Below are 23233 nucleotides of genomic sequence, written 5' to 3'. Positions count from 1 at the left end.
GTTGTTTTTTTCCTCTGTATATATGTATCTACAGCTGTGTATGCCCTAAATCTTACTGTGGGGGTACTGCTAATTTATTCTAAAAATTGTTAATGTGCTTTCTGAATTTGCCATTGTTAGAAAAGCTTATTTCTTCTTTTCCTGCTCTTCAGAGCTGCAAGATGCCAAACAAAAATATTTACTATTATAATACTAAAAATCGGCCAATTTGAGTCATAATAAAGTAGCTGACAATCTTGCGAAAGGAAATTAAGGACTGATAGAAATCTTCAATGTCATAAATAACTGCTCTAATTTTTTTTAGTCTGTTCAGAAATTTTGAAGGATCTTCCAGATTTACTTTGCAAATGCACAGATGGAATGGGTAGAGGCGATAATAATGAAGCAGAAGGAAATTTTGCTTGAATGAAATTACCTGTTGCCAAGATGTTTGTAACTTTAGTAGTAACTTACAAATTCTATATTATCCAAACTATGTTTCTTTTAATCCAGAAAAACTATTGTAAGTGTTTAGATTTGTGAGGCGTTATTTCTCAAATGGTTAAACTTCTATTAAACCCCTTCTGAGAGGGAAACAAGGTAATTTTATATTTTTGTTTATACTTTAAGTATGAAAAAAATTAAATTTTTACACTGCAAGTTTCTAATGTCCTGTGATGTGGGCATTCCCCTTTTAAGACTCTTGGCTCAGAAGTATGTTGCAGAAAAATGCCATTATAAATGTTCTGGATATAAAAATATTTAAATGGATAATATGTAATGTAGCAGTCATAAAAAAGAAAGGTGATGTCCCTTATGGGACAAGTAATTTAGTATTTCAGTAGATTATGTTCTTTCTTGACAAATATAACAATAATTGGAATAATTCCTTTTTTATACATGTGATTTAACAGAAGACTGATGAATATGCAATGTTGACCTGTAATATATTTCAAAAATAAATATTTTTCTTATGTCTTAAACAGGACACCTTGATTGTTTGGTCAGAAGCAGAGAATTATGATCTAGCACTGAGTTTTCAAGAAAAAGCTGGCTGTGATGAAATTTGGGAAAAAATCTGCCAGGTACAGCTAACTATTAATATTCTGGTTTTTGCAGATACTTTACTGTGTTCTATGAGTTCAGGTATTTGTGCTATAATTTTTAAAGCTGTGTGTAAAATAAGCATGTATTTGTCATTATTTTCTGTGGCTTTTCTGTGTAAGATCTTAAGTTGCTATAGTTTAAACTGTAAGCCAAAATTCTAATTAGAGTTGTACTACTTAGAACAAATTTTGTGGCTTTCGTAATTGAATTCATGCTTTTGAAAAATTCATGTGATGATGAAACTCAGGTGTAAGGCTTTTATTAATTTTTTTTCTCAGAGGAATCCCACAGTGCCAGACTTCTAACCGTCTTTCTCCAAAGTGGCCTTAGGAAGCTGGCTTACTGGAATGTGGGAGATCTGAAAATCTATTCAATGCATAAGGAGCTAGGTATTTCATTGTGAAAGACAAAGAGGTGGCATTGCTGTATAAGCTTAAAATCTTACTGAAATTTTTCATCACAGCCTAAGTCTAATGGACTATCCATATCTCAGCAGATATTTTACCAGTCTTCACTATTTTATTACCAGAGTTTAGATTTGCACTTTGGAAATAAAAAGTCAGTAGAGTTGCACCTATGTATACTCAAAAGAAGAAGAAACTCAGGCTTTCATATTGTAATTTATAACCTTCTCAGATTTTGAAATGATGCAAAATAAAGCTGTAACTGAAATAGTTTAAAGTATCATTTTAATGCATTACCCAAACTATTGAGACAACTTGATTCTGTTTATCTTATTTAGTTGTAACTCAAGAATACTCTAAAATTTGTGCACTGTTCTAGCAAGGAGTGGGCACAATTCTGTGGAGCTAGAGGAAGAAAAATTGCTGGGGAAATGAGGGGCCTCACTTGGTTAGTTAGCCGAAGTATGGTTTCAGCCAATTCCATAGCAGTCTCTTTATTTACAAAAAAAAAAAAAAAAAAAGGCTAGGTAGTAGCAGAAGTTAAGAAGTTACTGTGATTTTTACTAGACTAAAACTCCTCTGTTAGCTTTGCCTGTTTCCTAATTGCTCTTAAAAAGTAGAAGAATAGTGGAGGGAGATGGGCCTTCAATATGAAGAAAGAAAGTGCAAAGGAAAGTATGCACAATATTTTGTTTCAAGGAGAGAATGGGTATGTATCAGGACAGTCCCTAGTACAGACTTACTGTTTCTAATAGAGTCATTAGATTTAACCTAGTACTGAGTTTTCTATCTTCATATCTATCCTTTCCTCTTTCTCAGGCTTACTCGCCAAATGATTGTAGTGCTCAGTACTGATATGAGTAGGAAGAATTTGTTAACTTTGCAACTCCCTGAAAAGATGGTAGTGGCTTGGTTTGGTTTAGCCTGAAGTTCACATGGAGGGTGGGTAGATGACAACAATTAGTTCACTTTACAATCTCAGTATAGTAGTGGAAATCCTGACATTTGTTACAAAAGGAGTGAATTCAGTGGAACGTAGTAGATAAAGTGCATCACCCCTCAGCAGGGATTGTGACAGCGATAAAAAAACTTTGTTAGCTGTTTGCTGATGTTCATGATGTCAGTTGGTATTAGTCTGGATCCTTTTTTCATTTGTTTGCTTTTGACAAACGTCCAGAAAGAAAGCGCTTTAACAACTGTCAGCTAATCTGGCTATCTCACTCCAGAGAAGGAGTGGTGCAGAAAATTCATTACTGTTCTCATTTCTGGAGATCTGGTTTCTAAAACATGTTTGCAAGGTGGTACCGGACAACTAATATTTAAGGCTTATTTCCTGAGCTCCCTTTTTAATTACTAAGAAGTGTTTGTAGGTTCTGGAATTTAAGTGTATTAATAGATTAGTGAGAAAGTTTGTTTGCAAAGAGCCTGAGTTTCTCATAATAAACTGTATGTCACATTTTTCTACTAAATAGGTGTTCAGGATGGCTCAGTTGCTAATGCATATGACAGGATATTCACCCATAACTCTTCTGAAGCAATTAAACTAAGTCTTCATTTAATTTTAGCTTGTTAGCTTCAAAAACATCGTATGAACATAGGTGCCATTTTGTTTTCCTGAAGTCATGATTTTGGAACTGCTTAGAGTTCTATCCTATAGCCAGCACTGATTGCTAGTGGTCTGTAGAAAATGATGTCCAAAAGGTGTTCAAAAGACCTTTCTCTATGAAGAAAGCAGCTTTATTGTCAGTAGGCTAAAACTTGTTATGACAAGCTTGACATCTTCACTGAGGGATCTGTGGAGGTCTACAGATCAAAATATTGGATCGGATCCAGAAAATCCTGAAGCAATAAAGTAGGGAGTCCTGCTGGAAAGGAGAAGAATAGGGGGAAAAAAAAAAAGTTCTTTATGCTTACCAGTTTTTGACTTTGCTATATGGTTTTTTTTTGTAAAATGAGACCAGTGTCATGAAAACATTGAGAATGCTGAGAGAACTCAGAGTTATAAGCAGTTTCCTTTGAAACTAACTAGGCAGTTTAGAAGCATTTTTAATCTTAGCATGTTTTAGGATATAAGTTTTCTCACCTGGTTCTGAGATACTGTTGTTGGAAGGAAGTGAGCCTATTAATTGCAAGTTTATGTGCCTGATAAATGGTCCAGTTTTAAATTGGTCTGATTTGGGGTTGAATTGATCAGCAGTCTAAGAGGAAAGTCTTCATGGGATCAGATAATTTAAATTACTGGCATTAGTCTCTTTCATCAGGTTCCAAAAGTCTGCCATTTTCTCCTCTGAGACTCCTGTGTATGATCCTTTGTGACTGCAAACTTAGAGATAGGAGTTTTTGAATTTTAGGACTGTATTGGTGAAGGGAATGAAAAGTGTAAGATTTGTGAGAAGATTGGGGAAAGAAGTTAGAGGGTCAGGAAAAGGAGTTAGAGAAGGAAGGTGCAGAGCAGGAGACAATTGCTTCCCTCTTTTCCTGTTTGGTTTTGGCAACCATGGCATCCTGCCTTTGTATTTGGTCTTTTGGTTATGTTTCACTTAATATTACCATAGCTGTGGACTCTTACCATGGGTTGAAGTCCTCATACCCTTCTGACTGAGACACTGAAAGAAAATTTTGTTATGCCCTTCTTTCCTTTTAATATTTTATGTTTTTCTTCAAGGTGCTTCAGACAGAGGGTTTTGTGGTTGATTTTTCAGTTTTATTTTGTTGGGTTTTATTTTTTGTTTTTGTTTTTTTAACATACTGTTGAGGGTAATGGTGACTTGTGTGGGATCTTACAGGCGGCAAACTTACTTTGCTACATGGCTGGATACTTTCCAGCCAACAGAGGGCATAAATGTGCTTATGCACATATTAAGTTATCAATTTGATTATTCTCGTGTATGTTTTGGGATGAGACAGTAATTGTGCATACTCTGTTCTTAGGTTCAAGGTAAGGATCCTTCAGTGGAAGTCACACAGGATCTTATCGAGTCAGAAGAGGAGCACATAGAAGAAATGCCTGAAACTAGTCCTTTGATTGACCTTCCTACTTGTGAACTCAACAAACTTGAAGAGATTGCTGACCTAGTTACCTCTGTTCTCTCCTCACCCATCCGTAGAGAAAAGTTAGCGCTGGCCTTGGAGAATGAAGGCTACATTAAAAAACTCTTGCAACTTTTCCAAGTCTGTGAGAATTTAGAGAACACAGAAGGCTTGCATCATTTGTATGAAATTATTAGAGGAATTTTGTTCCTCAATAAGGCAACTCTGTTTGAGGTGATGTTTTCTGATGAGTGTATTATGGATGTTGTTGGATGCCTTGAGTATGATCCTTCTTTGGCTCAGCCAAAACGGCACAGGGAGTTCTTGACCAAAACAGCAAAATTTAAGGAGGTTATACCTATAACAGACTCTGAACTCAGGCAAAAAATCCACCAGACTTACAGGGTACAGTATATTCAGGACATCATCTTGCCGACACCATCTGTTTTTGAAGAGAATTTTCTTTCTACCCTCACTTCCTTTATTTTCTTCAACAAAGTTGAGATTGTCAGTATGTTGCAGGTAAGTGGTTTTTAATATGGTATAGATGGATGGATACCTCTAGCTCTAGTTTTGAAATTGATTACAGCTTTTTAACATAACATAAGTTAATCATGCACACTTTCATTCATTTGCATAGTGTTTTGAAAGCTTCCCCCTATTTCTGATGTCTCATTTTTATTTTTGATTAAAAAAATTTTTGTTAGATTTCAGGTGAGTGTACTAATATTTTTAAAATGGAATGTAAATAGTTAAAAAAGACTCCTCTCCTTGATTCAGAAGCAGCAATATGCATTTTGAGATGTTTCACAAAGATATTTAGGCAATAAGCAATTTTCTGTATTATATACCGGGTGACATTTGTGACATTTTTATAACAAATTGTGAAGTCTGTGATTCAACTGAGTATGTTCAGAACATTTCTATTATATTACTGCTATTATTTTCTGGTACTAAGTTCAAATGTTGTAGTATAAAGTAATTAATTCATTAGTTTTCTTCATATTGATATCTCAAAGTGATATTTAATAAATGACAAAAATGTATCAAGGACTTGAAAAACTTACTGAACACTTTGAACTCAGAACCAAGCTTAAAAGTAGCTGGGTGTGACAACCAAGCTGGACTATAGAAAGAACTTTCATAGACAGTTGTGCATGCGTTTCATGACATTTTGGGTATTCTCTGCTCAGTTTTTATTTTATTATGAATGTTAATGGATACCTAAGTGGTTTTATTCTGTTTCTGACCCTTTTCTTTAGGAAAATGGTATGTTTATGTAGAAAAGAACCTCACGGAACTGTCAGTTTGGGGCATGAATAGTCCATGAAATAGGAAGATGTATCAGGGAGAAGAAAGCAGTAAAATTGTGGAAAGAGGGAGGCATTGGAGAAATGATGTTACAGCAAGGAATGTTTCTAAAGAATGGAATAGAAGAATGAAAAAAATATCAAAACCCTACAAAATTACAGAGAACCGCTTACTGTGCATGGATAAGCTTTTGGGCTTCTTTCTACTTTGATTGAATAACAGAAAAAATAAAAAGTAAATCCCACTTGCAAAATTAAAGACTTTGTGTTAAATAAATATTTCCCTTTTTACTTTTTGAACATACCACTTTTCTAAAATTAAAAATAAATTCAGAGTCTTTCTCCTGAGGGCACAGTCCTGCTTCCATTTAGATATTAATTTTACTTTTTTTAAACTTTGTAAAGTCCTGTTTTTTCCATTTGGGTTTTACTGTACTGAATGTTTAATTGTGCCTTAACAGAAAACTATAATTTCCTGATTAATTCATACCTCTGGTACTCTTTGAAGAAAATTCTGAAATTTTCTGTCAGTTCTGTGCTATTCTCCATCACTACCATCTTTGCCACAGTAGAAAGAGCAAATGACACATAGGGTGATTTATCTTGTTTTAAAGATGGTAATCTTTAAAGACATACATGTTGATTTCCAAATAATATTGATACCTTCATCAGTTGACTGCACTGAGAATTGCAAACTGAGAAGAAGAAGAAGAATGTGGAAGAGATCATACTGGGTAGCGTGCTTGAGAAAAAAAAATTGGTAATACGAAGCTTGGTTACGAAGGACTCTCTTCACAGCCCCCTGGTGTAAATCAGCTTTTTACTGTTAGGTGGCCAAAGCATCCTAAAGCTCTTTTGAGTAGGCTGAAAAAATTAGAAGTCTCTTTACCCTGAATACACTGGCAAGGCTCCCTAGGAGCATGCAGTTTATAGGAATGAAGGCTTGCATTTGCTACTACGGTAAAGGTCCTGTCTAAGCGATACGAAGAAGTAGACCCTAGTGCTGCTCTAGACGAAGGACAGCCGCGTGGGAAACTGAGGAAAGATGAAAAAGAAAAGCAGATGTAGCCTGGGCTTTAGGGCATCAGGCTTATGCTCTGTGGCTTTATACAAGCACGAGTCTTTCTGTTGCCAAGTATTCTGTGCTGGGGGATTTTCTAGCCTATCCGTTGTTGATTGAGGTATGTTTTTTTTAACAGGCTTAAGCTGTTAAGCCAAAACCAGCAAAGCTTAGAATAGACTAAGTCTGTGTAAGTTGCACCTTTTCTGTTGTTGATTCCTTTTTTTTTTCTTTTTTTTGTAAAGCATTGTTTTCCAGCTGTCCTAAAATTTTCAGGAAAAAAATGTTGTGACCCTTTGGTTGACATTCCTGTAACTAACAATTCTGTACTACGTGAGCCTAATGAAACTCATACGTTTTAGTGACGGGACACAGAAAAGTATAGAAGTAAGAGTTAGCTACATTACCCTATGTAATATTTTTGTATATTTATTGGAGTGCTTCTAGTTCAGTTCATGTTTGTTCAATAAGTAAAGCTTATAGAGTTAAATCAGTATAGTGATGGATAATTTTGTAATGCTGTAGGATAATGTAACAGTTTGCTTTAAAACTTGCATTGTATTTGGAAGGTAACAAAGGGACATTTTGATTTGACAGAATGTCAACACTATTTTTCCATGCGAAGGAGTGCAGAGAAAGCAATGTATAAAGAAGGCGGGAAATGCCCAAACTGTTGAGAGATGATGTTGTTCACCTTGATTTTCTTGTACTTCTTGAGTAGTAAGCAATGGTGTAACTGAAATGTTTAACAAGAAGTGAACTGTTTTCCTGTATATTTAAAAATGAATATCCCCTCATAGGGGTGGGGGGTCTCAATGTGAAGAGCAAATAAAAATCAAAAAGGTGTTCAAGAGGGGAAAAATTGAACTTTGTGCAAATGTGGGAACCTTGTTTTAATGAGAATGAAATTAACAGGGGAAGTGGCTGCAGCAAACTAGTGATGTGTCAGTATAGTTAGGCTTGCATAGGTGAACTGACAAAATGTTTGCAATGCTGCAGATCCAAAATAGGGTAACCGGATACATGGTCTGATGCTAACTGTAGAGTGTTAACAGCATAGATACGGCATGGCAAAAATTGTACCTTGACTGGCAATTCCTAGTGTAGATTTATATAGGTTGCCTGCCTAGCAGGGTACATGCATGGTGTAGGGAGGAAGCCTGGGCCAAAGATTGTAATTTTCTCTCATTTTGGTATGTGAATGTGCCTGGAAGATCGTACTGGAAGTGAGTAGAATGGGTAGGGCAGAGTGGTAAGACGTGGAGAGTGGCATGGCAGAGAACAAAAGGAAACAACACATTCTTTTAAGATTAGCCCTTTAGAAAGCATATTTAATAATCATCATCTGTCCTCAGCTTAATATATGATTCTGATCTCCTAGACCTGTTTCTGAAATACAGAATGAGTATAAAGACAGTACATTGGAAATTATACTCCTGAATGTGTACACTTAATTTCCCTTTTTTTGCAATGAAATGTCAGTGTATGAAAAATAGCTTATCTACTAAATTCACTAATGGATGTATTTTTGTTTCTAATGGATAAGTAAGTAGTTAAGCATAAAATTGGACTTTATACAGTTTTTGAGCCTATAAAGATTGGCATTTTATCTCTTAAGATGTCTTGTAAGTCGTATTCTTACGTGTGTTATGCAGGAAGATGAGAAATTTTTGTCTGAAGTTTTTGCACAATTAACAGATGAAGCTACGGATGATGACAAACGATGTGAACTGGTAAGTCATTGGTCTTGGTAGTTCTTTGAATGCTTTAAACTTCAGAGGCTAAATAGAAATACTGAGACTGTTCTATGTAGTTCTGCAGTCATTGAGGTATTTGTTATAATCCTAGAATCATTTCTGATCTAACAAAGTCTTTGGTTTCATACTCCCTAGAAAACTTTCTTGCAATATAAACTGTGATTTATTTGTTCTAAATAATTGTTTTATTATTGAGCACTTTAAAGACTTTAAATACATGCTTTCTTCTAAATATTTTTCCTCATACCATATCCTTACACTTGCCATACAAATGTTGCTTTTTTCACTACTTTTTACTTGTTGAAGAAAATCTTGAAGTCTTACAACTGAGTATTATCAGTAGTCCCTTAGTGTCAATATATTACAAATGTTTATGCCTGAATATGTTTATCTGCTTAGTGTAAATGGCTCTGTTAAAATCTAGACTCTGTGCTTTTGGCAAAGGAAACATATTTTTGTTCTTTCAAACAAAAGGCATGCCAGACAGAACTGTAAATCCTTCATATGCTACATGTGATAAAATAGCTAAAAAATGAATGTATTTCTTTCTGAGGTAAATTTCTACCTCTTACATATTTTAGGGGCTTTTTTTGCTTTTGCTTTGCTTTCACACCTAATGTCTGCTAATTGATGTTGTTGATTGTTGGAGGAGAAAGGACTAGAATAATTCCATTTTCTAGGAAGGCACTTACTTATCAGTACACAAACTCTAATATAAATTGCAACTATTTCCTACTTTTGGAAGAGTTTACAAAACTGGTTGTATGATAAACAGTCATCTTTGAGGCTTGTTACTTTGCAAAATTTCTTTCAAGATCATGAAAGAAAAGATACCTAATTGTCCAGATGTAATTTTTCCTTGTGGAAAGTATGGGTGTTGTTTGAGATAAGGGTCTTATTTTCAGCTGACCTAACAATTAGTGATATACTAAGACTTTGATTCTATACAGACATGAGTTTGCTTATGTAACTCAAGTTGCACAAACATGTAACTTTGATTACCAGAAAGACAGACAACTGTATTTTCTTGGTAGGTAACTCATATCTTCCTAGTTTTGTTACCACTGTTATCACAGAATAACCAGTTTCTTCAAGTTGTATTAATAATTCATTGTTTTCTGTATCAAAAGCATCTTACACTACTTTTTTCCTTATGTGATAGGTTAACTTTTTCAAGGAATTCTGCGCATTTTCTCAGACGTTACAACCTCAGAACAGAGATGCATTTTTCAAAACTTTGGCAAAGTTGGGAATCCTTCCCGCTCTTGAAATAGTAATGGTAAGTGAAAACTTAAAGCTGATTTTATTTAAAAAAAAAAAAAAAAAACACAGAAAAAACAGAAACACATCCTTTTAGCCAGTTTTTCAGATCTGGTAGGCATCTTTATGTCTAAGTTTCATTGGGCAGCTTTGCTCTTCTGAAAATTGAAGTTTATCTTAAAGTTCAGAATCCAAAAGATGTTCACATTTTTCTAAAGTGGCTTAATTTTATTTATATATTTATTTTACTTTGTATGATGGAGAAATCTGTGGTAAATGCAGTACTCTTGACAAAATAGCGTAAAAATTGCAAGGTATTCTTTTTTTGTGGCTTCTTGATTTTTGGAGCTGCACTGAAGAAGTATTTTTAGATCATCTTGAACTGTTATTTTGTTCCTATTCCAAAAGATTGTGTAATTCTGTCTTTTCAGAGGTATGAAGCAGATTGTCTTATTCTGCAATGTTGAAGCGTCCTTTTTATCACTCCTTCGGTTGAAAGTAGCTACTGCTGCTTGACCATTGTAATTTATATATCATCACCATTGTTGCTTAGAAAATATATATTCAAATTTTTTTATTCTAGAGTAACAATCTGTCAAGTTACCAGTTTGACACTGACTGTTAAGAAAACACTGAAGTAATATAGATGTTAAGTGACTAGATGAACCCTAATCTCATGATTTTTTTCAGGGCTAGACTAGTGTGAATGTTTCCTGTCCCATTTAATTTTTTAGATTTAAAATTGTGCAGTTATCAGAAAAAATTACATACCATAAGGAAAATGATTAATTCTTACTGCCTGTGAGTGAGTGTAGAAACATTTGTATATACCTGCAATTAATTTGTAGTTGGTCCTTTTGCACAAATCTAATTAAACTGTGGATAACAGGTACAGAACATTAGCATCTTAAATATTCTGTCACCTAGTACCCTATTATTTATTTATTTATTTTTGCCTAAATTGTAGCTATCAAATTCACAGGAATCCTTACATTCTTTTTCGGGAGGAGAAATGGTGGTGAAAAGATTTGGCTGTATTTTATCGTTTTTTTCTGTATCTGTGTTACTGCATCTGTGGTAGAATTTTTTATTTTTTTATATATATAATAAAATGTTTTCAAATACCTCTCTGATTCTTTGCAGCTGTACCTGAGATGGTTTATCTGTAATAAATTGATCTCATTTTTATTAGGGAATGGACGATTTGCAAGTTAGATCTGCTGCTACAGATATATTTTCTTATCTAGTAGAATTTAGTCCATCCATGGTCCGAGAATTTGTAATGCAAGAGGCCCAACAGAGTGATGATGTGAGTAAAAGTTTTTTAGAGCTTATTTAATATCCTGTGTTTATTTAATGTTTACTGAAGTTTTATATATGAATTATACCCCAGATGAGAGTTGTGAAGTTTTTGTTTGCCTGTTTACTTTGTGAGAATAAAGAAAACATAACTGCCACTTCCTCAGTGGCTAATGTAAGCACCGATGCCTCTATCAGGCTTGTTAAAATAGGTGCCCAGTAGCTGCTGTCTGAAAATCAGGTTTTTCTCAGATAAAAACTTGCTTAATGTATATCTGAGCTTGAGGGTATACCTGTCTTGTTTCCTGCTGAATAGGCCAATGATTGCCATAGCTGTTCTATTACAAAATCTCTTGATTTGTCTTTTGTTGCTCCTTGTTTTTTTGTTGGACTGGAATTTGCCAAACCTTGCAGGCAACATCTGCGTGCCTTTGAGTTAGGCAGCAGTGCCCTTTCATGTCCTTGGGGATAGCTGTCCGGATTTAGGGAACCTCTTGGTCTGCCTTTTGAGTCATGTCTCTCCTGACAGCCGTTCGCTGAGCCCCGTCCCCTGTTGTTGGCCTGGAAGCATTCGAGACTTTGGTCAGAGTGTCAGCATCTGCATCTGGCATTCTTAAAAAGTAGAGCCAGCTGCTCTTCTATGTCTGCTGCGGGACCATACACCCTGTTTTAAAAAAAAAAACAAAAAACAAAACACTTCAGTGTTTGTGATACAGTTATCCCCAAAATGTAGATATTATAAACATAGGAAAAATCAGACTTAAGACTTAAAAAATTCTGAGTGTGGTAGGGTTCCATGTGTTTACATTCATAAGACTGTAATTCTACCTAATAGTGATCTTCAGATGAGGAGGGACATGCCTGACAGAACTGCAGTGTCTAGAAGCAGCTTTGAGAGATGGTTTCATTTGCAGTTTCCAGTTCACTTTAAAATACTGAAACTCAGTATGGAAACTCTAGGAAAAGCATTCCACTTCTGAAACCTTGTGTCTGATTGTTTTGGGGTTTTTTTGCAGGATATCCTCCTCATCAATGTGGTCATTGAGCAGATGATCTGCGATACTGATCCTGAACTTGGGGGAGCTGTTCAGTTAATGGGGCTCTTGCGTACTCTGATAGATCCAGAGAATATGTTGGCCACAGCTAATGTAAGAAAATACAAAGGGGTAAAGACACTTTACTGTCTAGCAAAATTAAAAGCCTGATATTCTTTCCAACTCTTATTCTGGTGGGAGGATAAGAAAAGAGATGTTTTTTGACAGTGTCATTTTTGGTCCGGTATTGAATTTCATCAAGCTAAAAAATAAATGGAAACTTCCATTAACTGTTGATAATAAAAGGCATGTCTGTGTGGTGCTGTGTAAGTATTTATTAAAATGAGTAATCCTGTGCTTCCGTGAAATAGTACTAGCCTAGTCATAACTTCTGCTAGCTGGGTGATAAATACTGAAATGTAAAAGGAGTCCAAGAGGGCTTTGTGTGAAACCAAATCAATGTTTTAATACCAGTGTTACAATAAAGATGCAGCATCATTGAACTAGTCCAAAATGAGGAAATTATTTGTATTCTTCTAGAATTCCAAATTGTACATGTTTTCAGATGTCAAAGGAAAAACAGAACATTTCTTGAAACTTGCATTTAAAACTTTGCTGATCATTCCTTCCTTTCAACTGCTGTCATACTGAATTCAGACCTTTCCAAGGGCAAATTATTACGCCTCCATTACCTTTTCAACATTTGTACCAAATGTTTACTTTTATGGGGTATAGCTATTTATTAATTTCTTAAAATACGGCTTTTTAAAGTACAATGTACTCAGTATTTAATGCATACTCTGCTTAAGGAAAAACATTGTAATTTTGCTCATGTATTGATCTGTATGTACTATGTAGCAAGATGGCAAGATGATACTTTGGTGTAAAAAGTTGGGGGTTATATTGGTAAAATTACTGCCTTTACCTTTCAGAGTGGTTTAAATAAACTCTGTGAAGCACTTTGATCAGACATTTCTGTCTTTTCAGTATATATTTGCATCCACAATGTTTTTTTCAGTGATAGTTAAACTGCTTTGATGTCTCACAGATCTTCTGTTTTATTTAATTAAACAAATATATCTTATGCCAGTGAAGTCAAAGAATGTTACAGGTCCAGCCAAATAGATAGAGGCAAACCTGAGGGAGTCACTTAGAATTCTTGTAGGCTTTTATGTTACTACTGTTCCTTATTTAAAAGAATACGTACACATGCCAGTATTTAATAAAAGTTATATTTGTTTTAGAAAACAGAAAAAAGTGAATTTCTCAATTTCTTCTACAACCATTGTATGCATGTTCTTACTGCACCACTTCTGGCTAATACATCAGAAGATAAATGTGAAAAAGGTGAGGTTATGTATATGTTTTTTTATCTTATAATATTTTCAGCTGACTTACTGTACCAGTAATGGTGAAAAGATTTGTGATGTTAGCTGGGAATACACTTGCTGAAAACTATTGTTCCCCAGTGGCAGGGGATCAATGGGCAGAAGTCCTAATAGCCCTATAATTTTCCTTTTATTAGATTAGTTGCAGCTTTGGTAATAGGTTTGCATGCCATGCTTCGTTTTAAAAAAAAAAAATTGCTGATGTACATCATTAATTTTAAAATACTTTTACAACTGCAGTTTTAAAAAAATATTTGCTGTAAAGCAGAGTGTCTTCAGTTCATAAGTGCTTTTAGAAAAAAACATACAGAAATGTTGTGGCGTTCAACAGAACGATGCATTACATGATTCTAGGCATCCAGTGTCTACAGGTGATTAACTCCAAAAAGTAGTTTTCACTTTGTACTTTACAACAGTATAGAAATACTGCAAGAAGTCCAAGAAATACATGTTGGAACTCCTTTCTCTTGTTTCTTTTCATTTTTGTTTCCTTTTTTTTTTTCCTATGGACAACAGTAAATGAATTAAATTCCTCATTTTTGTCTCTGGTGTTTTACAAAGAGATATTTAACTTAACAGCCTCTAAGTCAGACTTTTATTATAAGTACTCTTTCAAGAGATGAAAGTGTTAGGTGAATCATTAGAATTTAAAAAATATATATTGTTTTAGTTTATGTATTTTATACTTAAACCTTGTAGAATATTTGTAGCATTCATTTCAGAGTGTTATATGAAAAATTTAGAATAAGTACTTTCTTTTAGCCTAGGGAGGAATAAAATTCCTAAATATTAGATTACATATTTGCACCTAGTTGAATTTGAAATTTTTTAATGTAAACTGAATACAGAAGTATCATCTGGCATATTCTGCTATATGTTTATTTCCCTGTAGATTAGTGAAGCTTTTTACTTGATTAAAAGTTTGAACAGTTAAAAAATGATTATTTATGCTCATTTTTTAAGTATTTACAACACTTTTAAAAACCTATACCTTTATTTTTTATTTGTCAGATGCAGTAGTTGGGTCTACTAAGAGTAATACAATTTGTCCTGGTAAGTTTTAACTCACCTTGTCTTTTGAAACTTGTTTCATACACTCTGTATGTTTTTTAAAAAAAGTTAAATATGTCCATATTTTGTTTTTTTAAATACTTAGTATTAGCGTAGATGTAGGTGTGTTGCTTCATTTGAGACATCGGGAAGCTGGAAGAATAATATTTTTATCTGACTCTGCTTCATCAGGTTTTACGTTTTTATATTTTTAGGTTCTCTCAGGATCATTCAGTTCAGATCATTGTTAATGGAATATGTAGTAAGCAGACATAGCTCGGCTTTTTTTAAATCTGTGCTGGCTTCTTGAGTGTTGTGAAAAGACTAATGCTAATTAGGTTTATAAATTCCAGATTTGATCAGCTTTCTTCTTTTAACATGTACTGTTAATTTGGATAGCTGCAACTAGTAAGTCCACGATATTGGAGGAAACCCCACTACCAGTTCAGGATACTGGTGTGGCTGTAGGAAAAAAAAAAGGCTCTTTTGTTTGGTTGGTTTTGTTTTGGGGGTGAGGGGGTGCTTCCTTCTGACAGAATGTCCAGCTTCCTAAAGCAGTTCCGTAAGCAGGTAAAAAGGTGTCAGGAACCGTAATAGCAACCAAGCTTAGTGACAATTTGGTGCATGACTTTCTTTGCACTCTCCCTTTCTCTCTCTTAATCAATGCATTTATTTTTCTCATAGATAATTATCAAACGGCACAACTACTTGCCTTAATTTTGGAGCTGCTTACTTTCTGTGTGGAACACCATACATATCACATCAAGAATTATATTATGAACAAAGATTTGTTAAGAAGAGTATTGGTCTTGATGAATTCGAAACACACCTTTTTGGCCTTGTGTGAGTATGGAGCTGCCATTAATTTCCTTTTTCAAAATTTTTGTATGTGCAGTGTGGAATGTGTGTGGATACTTAAATTAAAAATTCATGTTACTTTCCTGTTAATTACTGACTAGTTGTTTAGTATTTTGGAAGAAAGGTGGCAAATATCTGTTAACATTGACCAATGCAAGTTGTGGTGGAAGGAGAATAGTTTTATCTTTTGAATTCCACTATGATCCATTAAGTCTTTATGACAATAAGAATCATCTGAGATTGGGTATCACATCTCATTTATATGGGAATACTGTCATTTCTTAATAACATCATAAAACTAGTGCTCCTTGGGGAGAGTGGATGGAATATTGTGAGCCATGAGATTTAAAGAATAATGACTGGTTCTGGAAGGTGAACACAGAAGAGCGCAGGAGTGAACTTAACTGGAATAATGTAACAGGAATAATTAACTTAGCATGTGCTGAAATTATTGCTGTTGTACTTTAAAAAGAATTGAATGGACCCTGATCACATTCAGATATGCTGAAGAGTCACAAAAAAAAATAGGGGTGGGGGGGATCAATTCTCCTCAAATGTTTATTTTGAACTTTCAGAAAATGCTTTTTAATGCTTTTGGTTTGGAAGCACATCTTCCTCTTAGTAACATCGGTTTGGGTTTTTTTCTATTCTCTTCAAGAGAAGCAGACTGGAGCTCAGATGAATAGTTATTAAATACTTTTCAATTTCTTTCTTTGTATAGGTGCTCTTCGCTTTATGAGGAGGATAATTGGCCTAAAAGATGAATTTTATAACCGTTACATCACCAAGGGAAACCTGTTTGAACCAGTTATAAATGCTCTTTTGGATAATGGAACTAGGTACAATCTGCTCAACTCTGCTGTGATTGAACTATTTGAATTCATCAGAGTGGTAAGTTAAGCAGCTTCTTCAGCTCCTGTATGTATGTGGTATCTTAGATAGAAATACAGAATGCAAATCTTGCACATGAAATAGTGTATTACTACTTAAAATAAAAACACCGAAGAAACCCGCAGCTGTTAAAATATTCAAATAGCAAATAGCCAGTAATTTGCTTCATATTTTATTTTACATGATCACTCCTTCCAAGAATACTTGTAGGCTGTGTGTGTGTGTGTGTGTGTGTGTGTGTGTAAAAGACAGTATGTGAATTCAGCAGCTAAAAATATGGCTGCTGCTTCATCTCATCTGAAAAAAAAAAGTGCTGTGCTTTGAAATCTGGAGGATTCAGGACTTCCAACAATAAAGAAAGATTAGTTTTATTTCTTGCTAGCAGAAGGGTGTCCTGTGCAGTCAGTTACTCAGCTCTCTCTTGTAATAGTTGCTGTCCATTGAATTAATGGAAACTGTTAATAGTGCATAGGAATTTTTTTAAGTTAACCTTTCCTCTCACACAAAAGAAATTATTTTAATACAGCCTTTTCTGAGTAGGGGAGGCATTTACACACCTGCTCTGTCGTGAGAGGAGAAGGAAACTAACCATTTCATTCAGGACTGTCATAGTATTGCCCTTCAGTCTCTCTGTACATGTATATTGTAATCCTTGACTCAGAAGCCAGAATGGACATGTCAGAGATGCTCTACAGCTGCAGTCTGTAAATGAAATTCTTTTAAGTGATTGACTGCAATGTCACTGGATCAAACTTAGAAGTGAGGAATTAGGTGCAATATGTTGTATGTGAGCAAGTCTGGGTCTAAATGAGATTGATTTGACTAGAAATTGGAGTGAGCATTGTCCTTTAAAATCCTACACACGAGCTTTCTCAGTGTCAGCTTTGAATCAGTAGCTTTTCTGCCAGCAGAGTTTTGGGGAACAATGTTTGTGTGGACAGGACAGAGGACAAACAGGAGCAGCCCGTCTGTTGGACTGCTGGGGTGGGAGACCTGGACTTTGCAGCAGCTCCTGAGCGACTTGCTGTGAATGCCTTTATGTCTGAGAACCCTCTGGGTGAATCTTTGCATTCCCCAAAAACAGAGGGCAGTGTTTAGTTTGATGCTATGGTAGCAGCTAGCTTTTCCAACAAGAGGAAAAAGTCGTGGTTTTTTGGATGATTCAGATACAGGTATTTTGTTACTTATTTCCTTTTGCCATTGTGGTATGAAAGTTAAGGTTTGCCTCATGGGGGGGAGATTTGTTTAGAGGATGGCTGATCAAAAGGTGCCTCATCCTGTGTGTGCTGATGTAGTTACGGAGGGCTAGAAAGAGCTAAAACTTGTGGGAAGAGCAGGGTGTAATTAAATTCTTCAGTATTTTTCTCAAGAAGGCTTAATCCTAGATAGCAAACATCATGATTTAATTGCTCAAAATATCACAAACAAGAAGGGGACAGGAAAAAAGAGAGATTATTTTCCACTGATATGGGAAATAATAACTATTTCTATAGATTTCGAATTTAAAAAAAAAATCTCAGATGACTTCACATTTCTTTACAATAATCCTTTCACTCTGGAGAATGGATCAGTTACTTTTAAAATGAAACAACCCTAAAGCTTTCTGAATTTCTGCATGTTAATATTTGAGACTTAAAAACTGTTTTGTGCTTATGCAGGAAGATATCAAGTCACTTATTGCACATATAGTTGAAAACTTTTATAATGCACTTGAATCTATCGAATATGTTCAGACATTCAAGGGATTGAAGACAAAATATGAGCAAGAAAAAGACCGACAAAACCAGAAACTGAACAGGTACTCCCCAGTTTGTGTCCTAAGGCTTTTATTTAATGTCATTATGTAATATCTTTTTATTACTGATTTCCCCCAAAGAGGACAAAAAAAGGCAAAGACTGGATTTTTTTTTTTCTTTCATTATGAAAATTTCTTTAATTAGAGTAAGCCCCCATTTGGGCTTCCTTGTGGCCTACTGTAATACAGTTCATATTTGTCAATATATTAAATGTTAAATTCAGAAAACTTTGTCATGCAGAGTTAGACTTCAGTCTCCCTCCTTGTCAGCTGACGTTTTGGTGAAGCTTGTGGTAGCGCTAGAGCTGCGGACTGGGCTGGGTTGCCCTCTCGAGTGCACTGAATGCTCCTTAAAATTCTGTGCCGAGCTGACAGTCTGGAAACGGTGAGCAAAACTTGAATCATTTGTCATGTGTCTCTTACAGTGTTCCATCTATATTGCGTAGCAATAGATTTCGCAGAGATGCAAGAGCCTTAGAAGAAGATGAAGAAATGTGGTTCAATGAAGATGAAGAGGAAGAAGGTGAAGCTGTTGTACCTCCAGTTGAGAAATCAAAACCAGAGGATGATTTTCCAGATAGCTATGAAAAATTTATGGAAACTAAGAAAGGTATTTACCAAATATCAGCTTGTCAGCATGGCAAGTGCTGTCTGTCAGATCTATGGGGTGTCATGTATCATGTAAACAATGTGTCATGTTCCCGCTCCGAAGCATAAGCGGGAGTAATGGTGTTCTGTGAGTAAGTGATGAATTCTTAATGTGCCTTTGGAAGCCAGTTTAGGATTAAAATGATCAGTTAAATTGCTCCAAACATGCTGGTAGTTTTAAACCACCTTCAAAAGTAAATCTTTGTATGTACTTGTGTATCCCAAGTGAGCACCATCCCCATGTCCAAAGCAGCTGTGCCATTCTCTCATTTTGAATGCTTGCATGCCTTGGGTGAGCTCAGTAGGTGAGTTGTTGATTTAAACCAAATGAAAGAAAAGGCTTCTTTTGTCCTGCAGTTATCCTGTGATGTGGATTGTACTTTATGGTGTACAGCTAATATTTAAGTATGAATATGTTTGTCCCTCAGCTAAAGAGAGTGAAGACAAAGAGAATCTTCCAAAAAGGACTTCAGCTGGGGGATTCAAATTCACTTTTTCCCACTCTGCCAGTGCAGCTAATGGTGCAAACAGTACGAACAGTAAATCTGTGGCAGCTCAGACGTCACCAGCAAGCTCCAATGGCTCCTCTTCCAAGAATGCAACCCTGACCACAGCCGTGACAGCCACGAAGGTGGGGCAACTTGTGTAAGAGCGCAACAGTAGCGGTATCATGAAATCATACTGATTGTCATGTAGTAAGGTCAGCATTAGTCTCCAGGTAGAATACCTTATTTATGAATAAATTGATACAGAGCTCTGTTCAGTTAAAGCCCTTACTAGTTTGGGGGAAGGTTTAAAGATACATTAGGTAGGACTAGGATCTTTTGATAATCTGATGGGCACAGTCTTGTATCTTCTGCATAATCCTAACTGTTCCCACCCCTCAATTTTGTTTAACTGTCCAGATGCTGCTTTTTGTGTGTGATATATGTAAGAGGTTGGGGGGGTTGTTTGTCTTTTGAATTAGTGGACCCTCAGTTGTAGAACTAGTAAGTTTTTAAGCAGATGAAATACAGTAGCTAATTGAAACTTTTTGTCTTATACAACAGTGTATTAATTTAATCTGTAGCCTGAAAGCTCTTGAGAGGCTTCAGGAAAGTGTTTTAACTTGGCAAAAAAATTACTGCACAAACTTAAGACTTCTCAGCAAAACACATATGCAGTGGACATATTAGGTTTTCTAACTGTCCAGTTGGAAAGGACTGGAGCTCCTGCTGTGTTGTGTAGTGGGATGCTTGAAAAGCTGGAAGTATTTTCAAGTATCTCATGTCTTACCTGGAAAGTAGAACATAGTATAAAAAGATCAAGCAGAGTATTTCAAAAACTGTAGGTTTATTGAGTGCCATCCTAAGAGAAACTTGACTTTTTGGAGGTTCAGGTCCTGCACAAGTTGATTGGGGGTTATGTGCTGAAATTGGACATACATCAGTATTTTTTTCAATGCGAGACTTTTTTGTTCTGTTTTTGTTTTTTTTTTTAATTGGCAGGGAAGTCTAGTTGGCCTAGTGGATTATCCTGATGATGAAGATGATGATGAAGAGGAGGAGACATCTCCAAGGAAAAGACCTCGTCTGGGTTCATAAAAGAAACCAAAACTTTGGAATAAACTTTTATTACGGGGTTTCAAATGCTGCAACTGTTTTAAGAGCTAAAAAGAATCTGATTCAGAAAGCTTTTTCCCATGAGTATTTAAGATAATACAAGGGGTAGCAAAAGAAACTCAGTATATCAGCTAGAAAGGGTTAGTTCTGTAAACACAAGGCTTCCAAGGAACTTGATATCTTTCTAGTAAATAAGGAGTCTGCCATTCAGGCTGTCAAAATAAATTTTTAAAATTAAAAAAAAGGGGGGGGTTAGTATTCAGAACCTGGATGATGGCTTCTCAGCAAGGAAAGTCTCAGGTGTTGGGAGGGCATGGGGAGGGAAAGGTATGGTAAACAGTTTTTTAAATATTGCAGGGTTTCCCCAGTGTTTAACAGAACTAGGAAAAAATGTCAAGCTTAAATTTTGAACCCAGTAATCTTAATTTTGTAATGGTGCTGTCAGTTGTGTTCTTTTAGCAATGCCTCTTTTAAAAAAATTTTTAAGGGAAAACTAATTGTATTTGCATAAGAACAATCCAGATTTTGGGACCATTATTACAAATTAAACCACGTTTCTTATGGTTGGAGGGAGGAACACTGCAGTTACAGTGCATGTTGCATTGTTTAAAGCAATTAAAAATAAATTTTAATTTGTATTTTTCAAGAGGAGAAAAAGGAAGCTGGATTCAAATGGACAGTTTTGCTTGTTTTTTAATTAGATATCCAGTAATATCTATGCCAAGGAATGATAGCTTCCAAAATACCTCTAGGAACTGCTTGTGTCAAACTCGTGCTTTGAACTGCACACCCATACAGCTATCATTTTCATTTTATGGACGATACAGAATTGAATCATTTTCTGCTTTGTTAAATTGAGCTGTCTCCTCTCTGAGCAGCAAGTGTATTTTCATATTTGCAAGTTTAAATTGTATAATTGAGGTGGTAATAAGAAACACTAACAGGTTTTTCATAGGGATGAATTTAGTGGCATTTAACACCAAAGTCATTTTGGACCAAGATGGAGTTATTACTAACAAGACACCAGTCTTCGAGGCAGAATCAACAAGCAGCACCTGAATCTGGGTGTAACATGAAAGCTGCTTTTTTAAAAAATAAAAGCACATTCCATGTAGGTAAGCAAATGGCAACAAAAACAGGTGAACTGATAGAGGCAAACAGTCTAGGTTTTATTTTCAAGAGCAGCAAGTGAACTGTAAATATTTTAATGTTAGTTTGCCCATATGTGATCTGAGATCATGAAGTGAGAGGAAATTTCCCAACAACAATTAATGTGTCAGAAATGTTAAAATATGAAACCAGCTGCAATCCACCACATAGATCACTCTCTTGTAATATGTGTTATGGGTCCATTTCTCCTGGAATAGTTTAAACTGAAGCAGTTTCTCTGTTTTGGAGATTTTGTAGTTAATTTTAATTTTAGCTATTGTTTGGAAAAAGATGGGCTGTCTGTGTAGATATGAAGTATAGTTTTTCCATAAAACAGAAGTTTATTTTGTATTAAAAATACCACTGTACTTGTTTTACACCATTTGTATACATGTGGTGATATTAATGCTGAACTGTAAAATTCAGGAATTAAAATGTGACCCTGTAATTCCATAATTATTGCTCTTGTTTGGTTTGTTGTACATGGTAAGTTAACTCACAGTTTTAAGTGTGGCCATTTTAGAATATTCTTTAAGACTAGTTATCCATGCAATTTTAAAATAATTATATACCATTAGATCAAATACCCAGCAGAATGCATGAGTTCTTACCAGCTAGTCAGCTAGACATGAAGCATTCTGGTGGATGACAGTTCATGTGAGTGGACCTGGGGAAAATGATGTTGCCCTTTGTGGGCTCCAGGCAACCAAGAATGGGACTCCTTATTTTACCTGTGTGATGAAACACCCTGTAACTCTTAGCACAGTGACTGAGGAAGTATTTTGATGGTAAAGTGTAGTTGCAATGTCATCACCATATGCTCACTCCCTTGCTGATGATCATCTGTTGTTTTTTTGTTGTTTTTTTTCTGATGAGTCTTCTCTCCATCGGTAAAGATGATTAACTTCCTACAATGCCATACGTGCTACTCAAGCAGCTCAAAGTTATGCAGTATGTGCCTTTACTAACCTGAGGCTGAAAAATCATGTTACCTGGTCTGTGGGCCTTGGTTCTCCTAATTCTCCCTTTAAGAGCTACCCAGAATAAGTTCTCTGAGGGTCTCTGACAGAAGTGTGTTAGTTCTTGTTTGATTTCCCCACCCTCTGCCACGATCCCCAACTCTCTTTTCTGAAGTACTGTCAGAAGCTTTAAAATACATTCAGACCAGCTTGTCTTTTTTCTACAGCAAAAACAAGAATGTCATGAATTTTTATAGTTACTAGAAAAAGATTGTATGAAGTGGCATTAGATGTCAGGTTTGATTTTTTTTTTTTTTTTAACGAATTTTTTAAATCCCTGTAGAAGGTGACATATGCAGCACTCTAACTGGCTACTACCTAGGGTTGTCGCCTCCCTCAGGCAACCAGAGATGCTTATCCCACCTGACCTGGTAGGTGCTGCCTGGGTTCTGCTAGTGGGCAGTCCACATTCTCATGCCTGGGGCCCTTCCACTACCAATCTTTTTAGAAAAGAAAACATCTGCCAACATGTATCAGTTATAAATGCTATTTTAATAAAAAGTTACATGAAACTTGAATTGGTTGGGTTGTTTTTTTTTATTTGAGTTACTATTACAATGAAGTGTTTAATGAGGTTGTGCAAATTATAGGCTC

General features: G+C 35.5%; 1 protein-coding gene across 4 annotated transcripts in view; it reads left to right on the top strand.

The window, feature by feature from the left end:
* PPP4R3B (protein phosphatase 4 regulatory subunit 3B) overlaps nt 1–23157 on the top strand; it is a 31159-nt gene extending 8002 nt beyond the window's left edge. The window contains exons 3-16 of one of the 4 annotated variants that reach the window (XM_067293025.1): nt 966–1064; nt 4422–5042; nt 8546–8623; nt 9810–9926; nt 11100–11216; nt 12223–12354; nt 13485–13587; nt 14640–14681; nt 15363–15521; nt 16258–16427; nt 18161–18225; nt 18648–18832; nt 19299–19501; nt 20358–23157. In XM_067293025.1, the coding sequence (XP_067149126.1) occupies nt 966–1064; nt 4422–5042; nt 8546–8623; nt 9810–9926; nt 11100–11216; nt 12223–12354; nt 13485–13587; nt 14640–14681; nt 15363–15521; nt 16258–16427; nt 18161–18225; nt 18648–18832; nt 19299–19501; nt 20358–20453 (2187 nt within the window). In that variant the 3' untranslated portion in view covers nt 20454–23157. Of the gene's footprint in view, nt 1–965; nt 1065–4421; nt 5043–8545; nt 8624–9809; nt 9927–11099; nt 11217–12222; nt 12355–13484; nt 13588–14639; nt 14682–15362; nt 15522–16257; nt 16428–18085; nt 18226–18647; nt 18833–19298; nt 19502–20357 lie in introns of all 4 variants that reach the window. The other 3 variants (XM_067293024.1, XM_067293023.1, XM_067293026.1) reach the window with 3 other exon arrangements.
* The last annotated feature ends 76 nt before the right edge of the window (nt 23158–23233 follow it).

Source organism: Apteryx mantelli, chromosome 3, assembly GCF_036417845.1.
Source record: "Apteryx mantelli isolate bAptMan1 chromosome 3, bAptMan1.hap1, whole genome shotgun sequence".
Taxonomy (NCBI): Eukaryota; Metazoa; Chordata; class Aves; order Apterygiformes; family Apterygidae; genus Apteryx; species Apteryx mantelli.
Note: the sequence above shows the minus strand (reverse complement) of the source record. Positions and strands in the feature narration are given on the sequence as shown.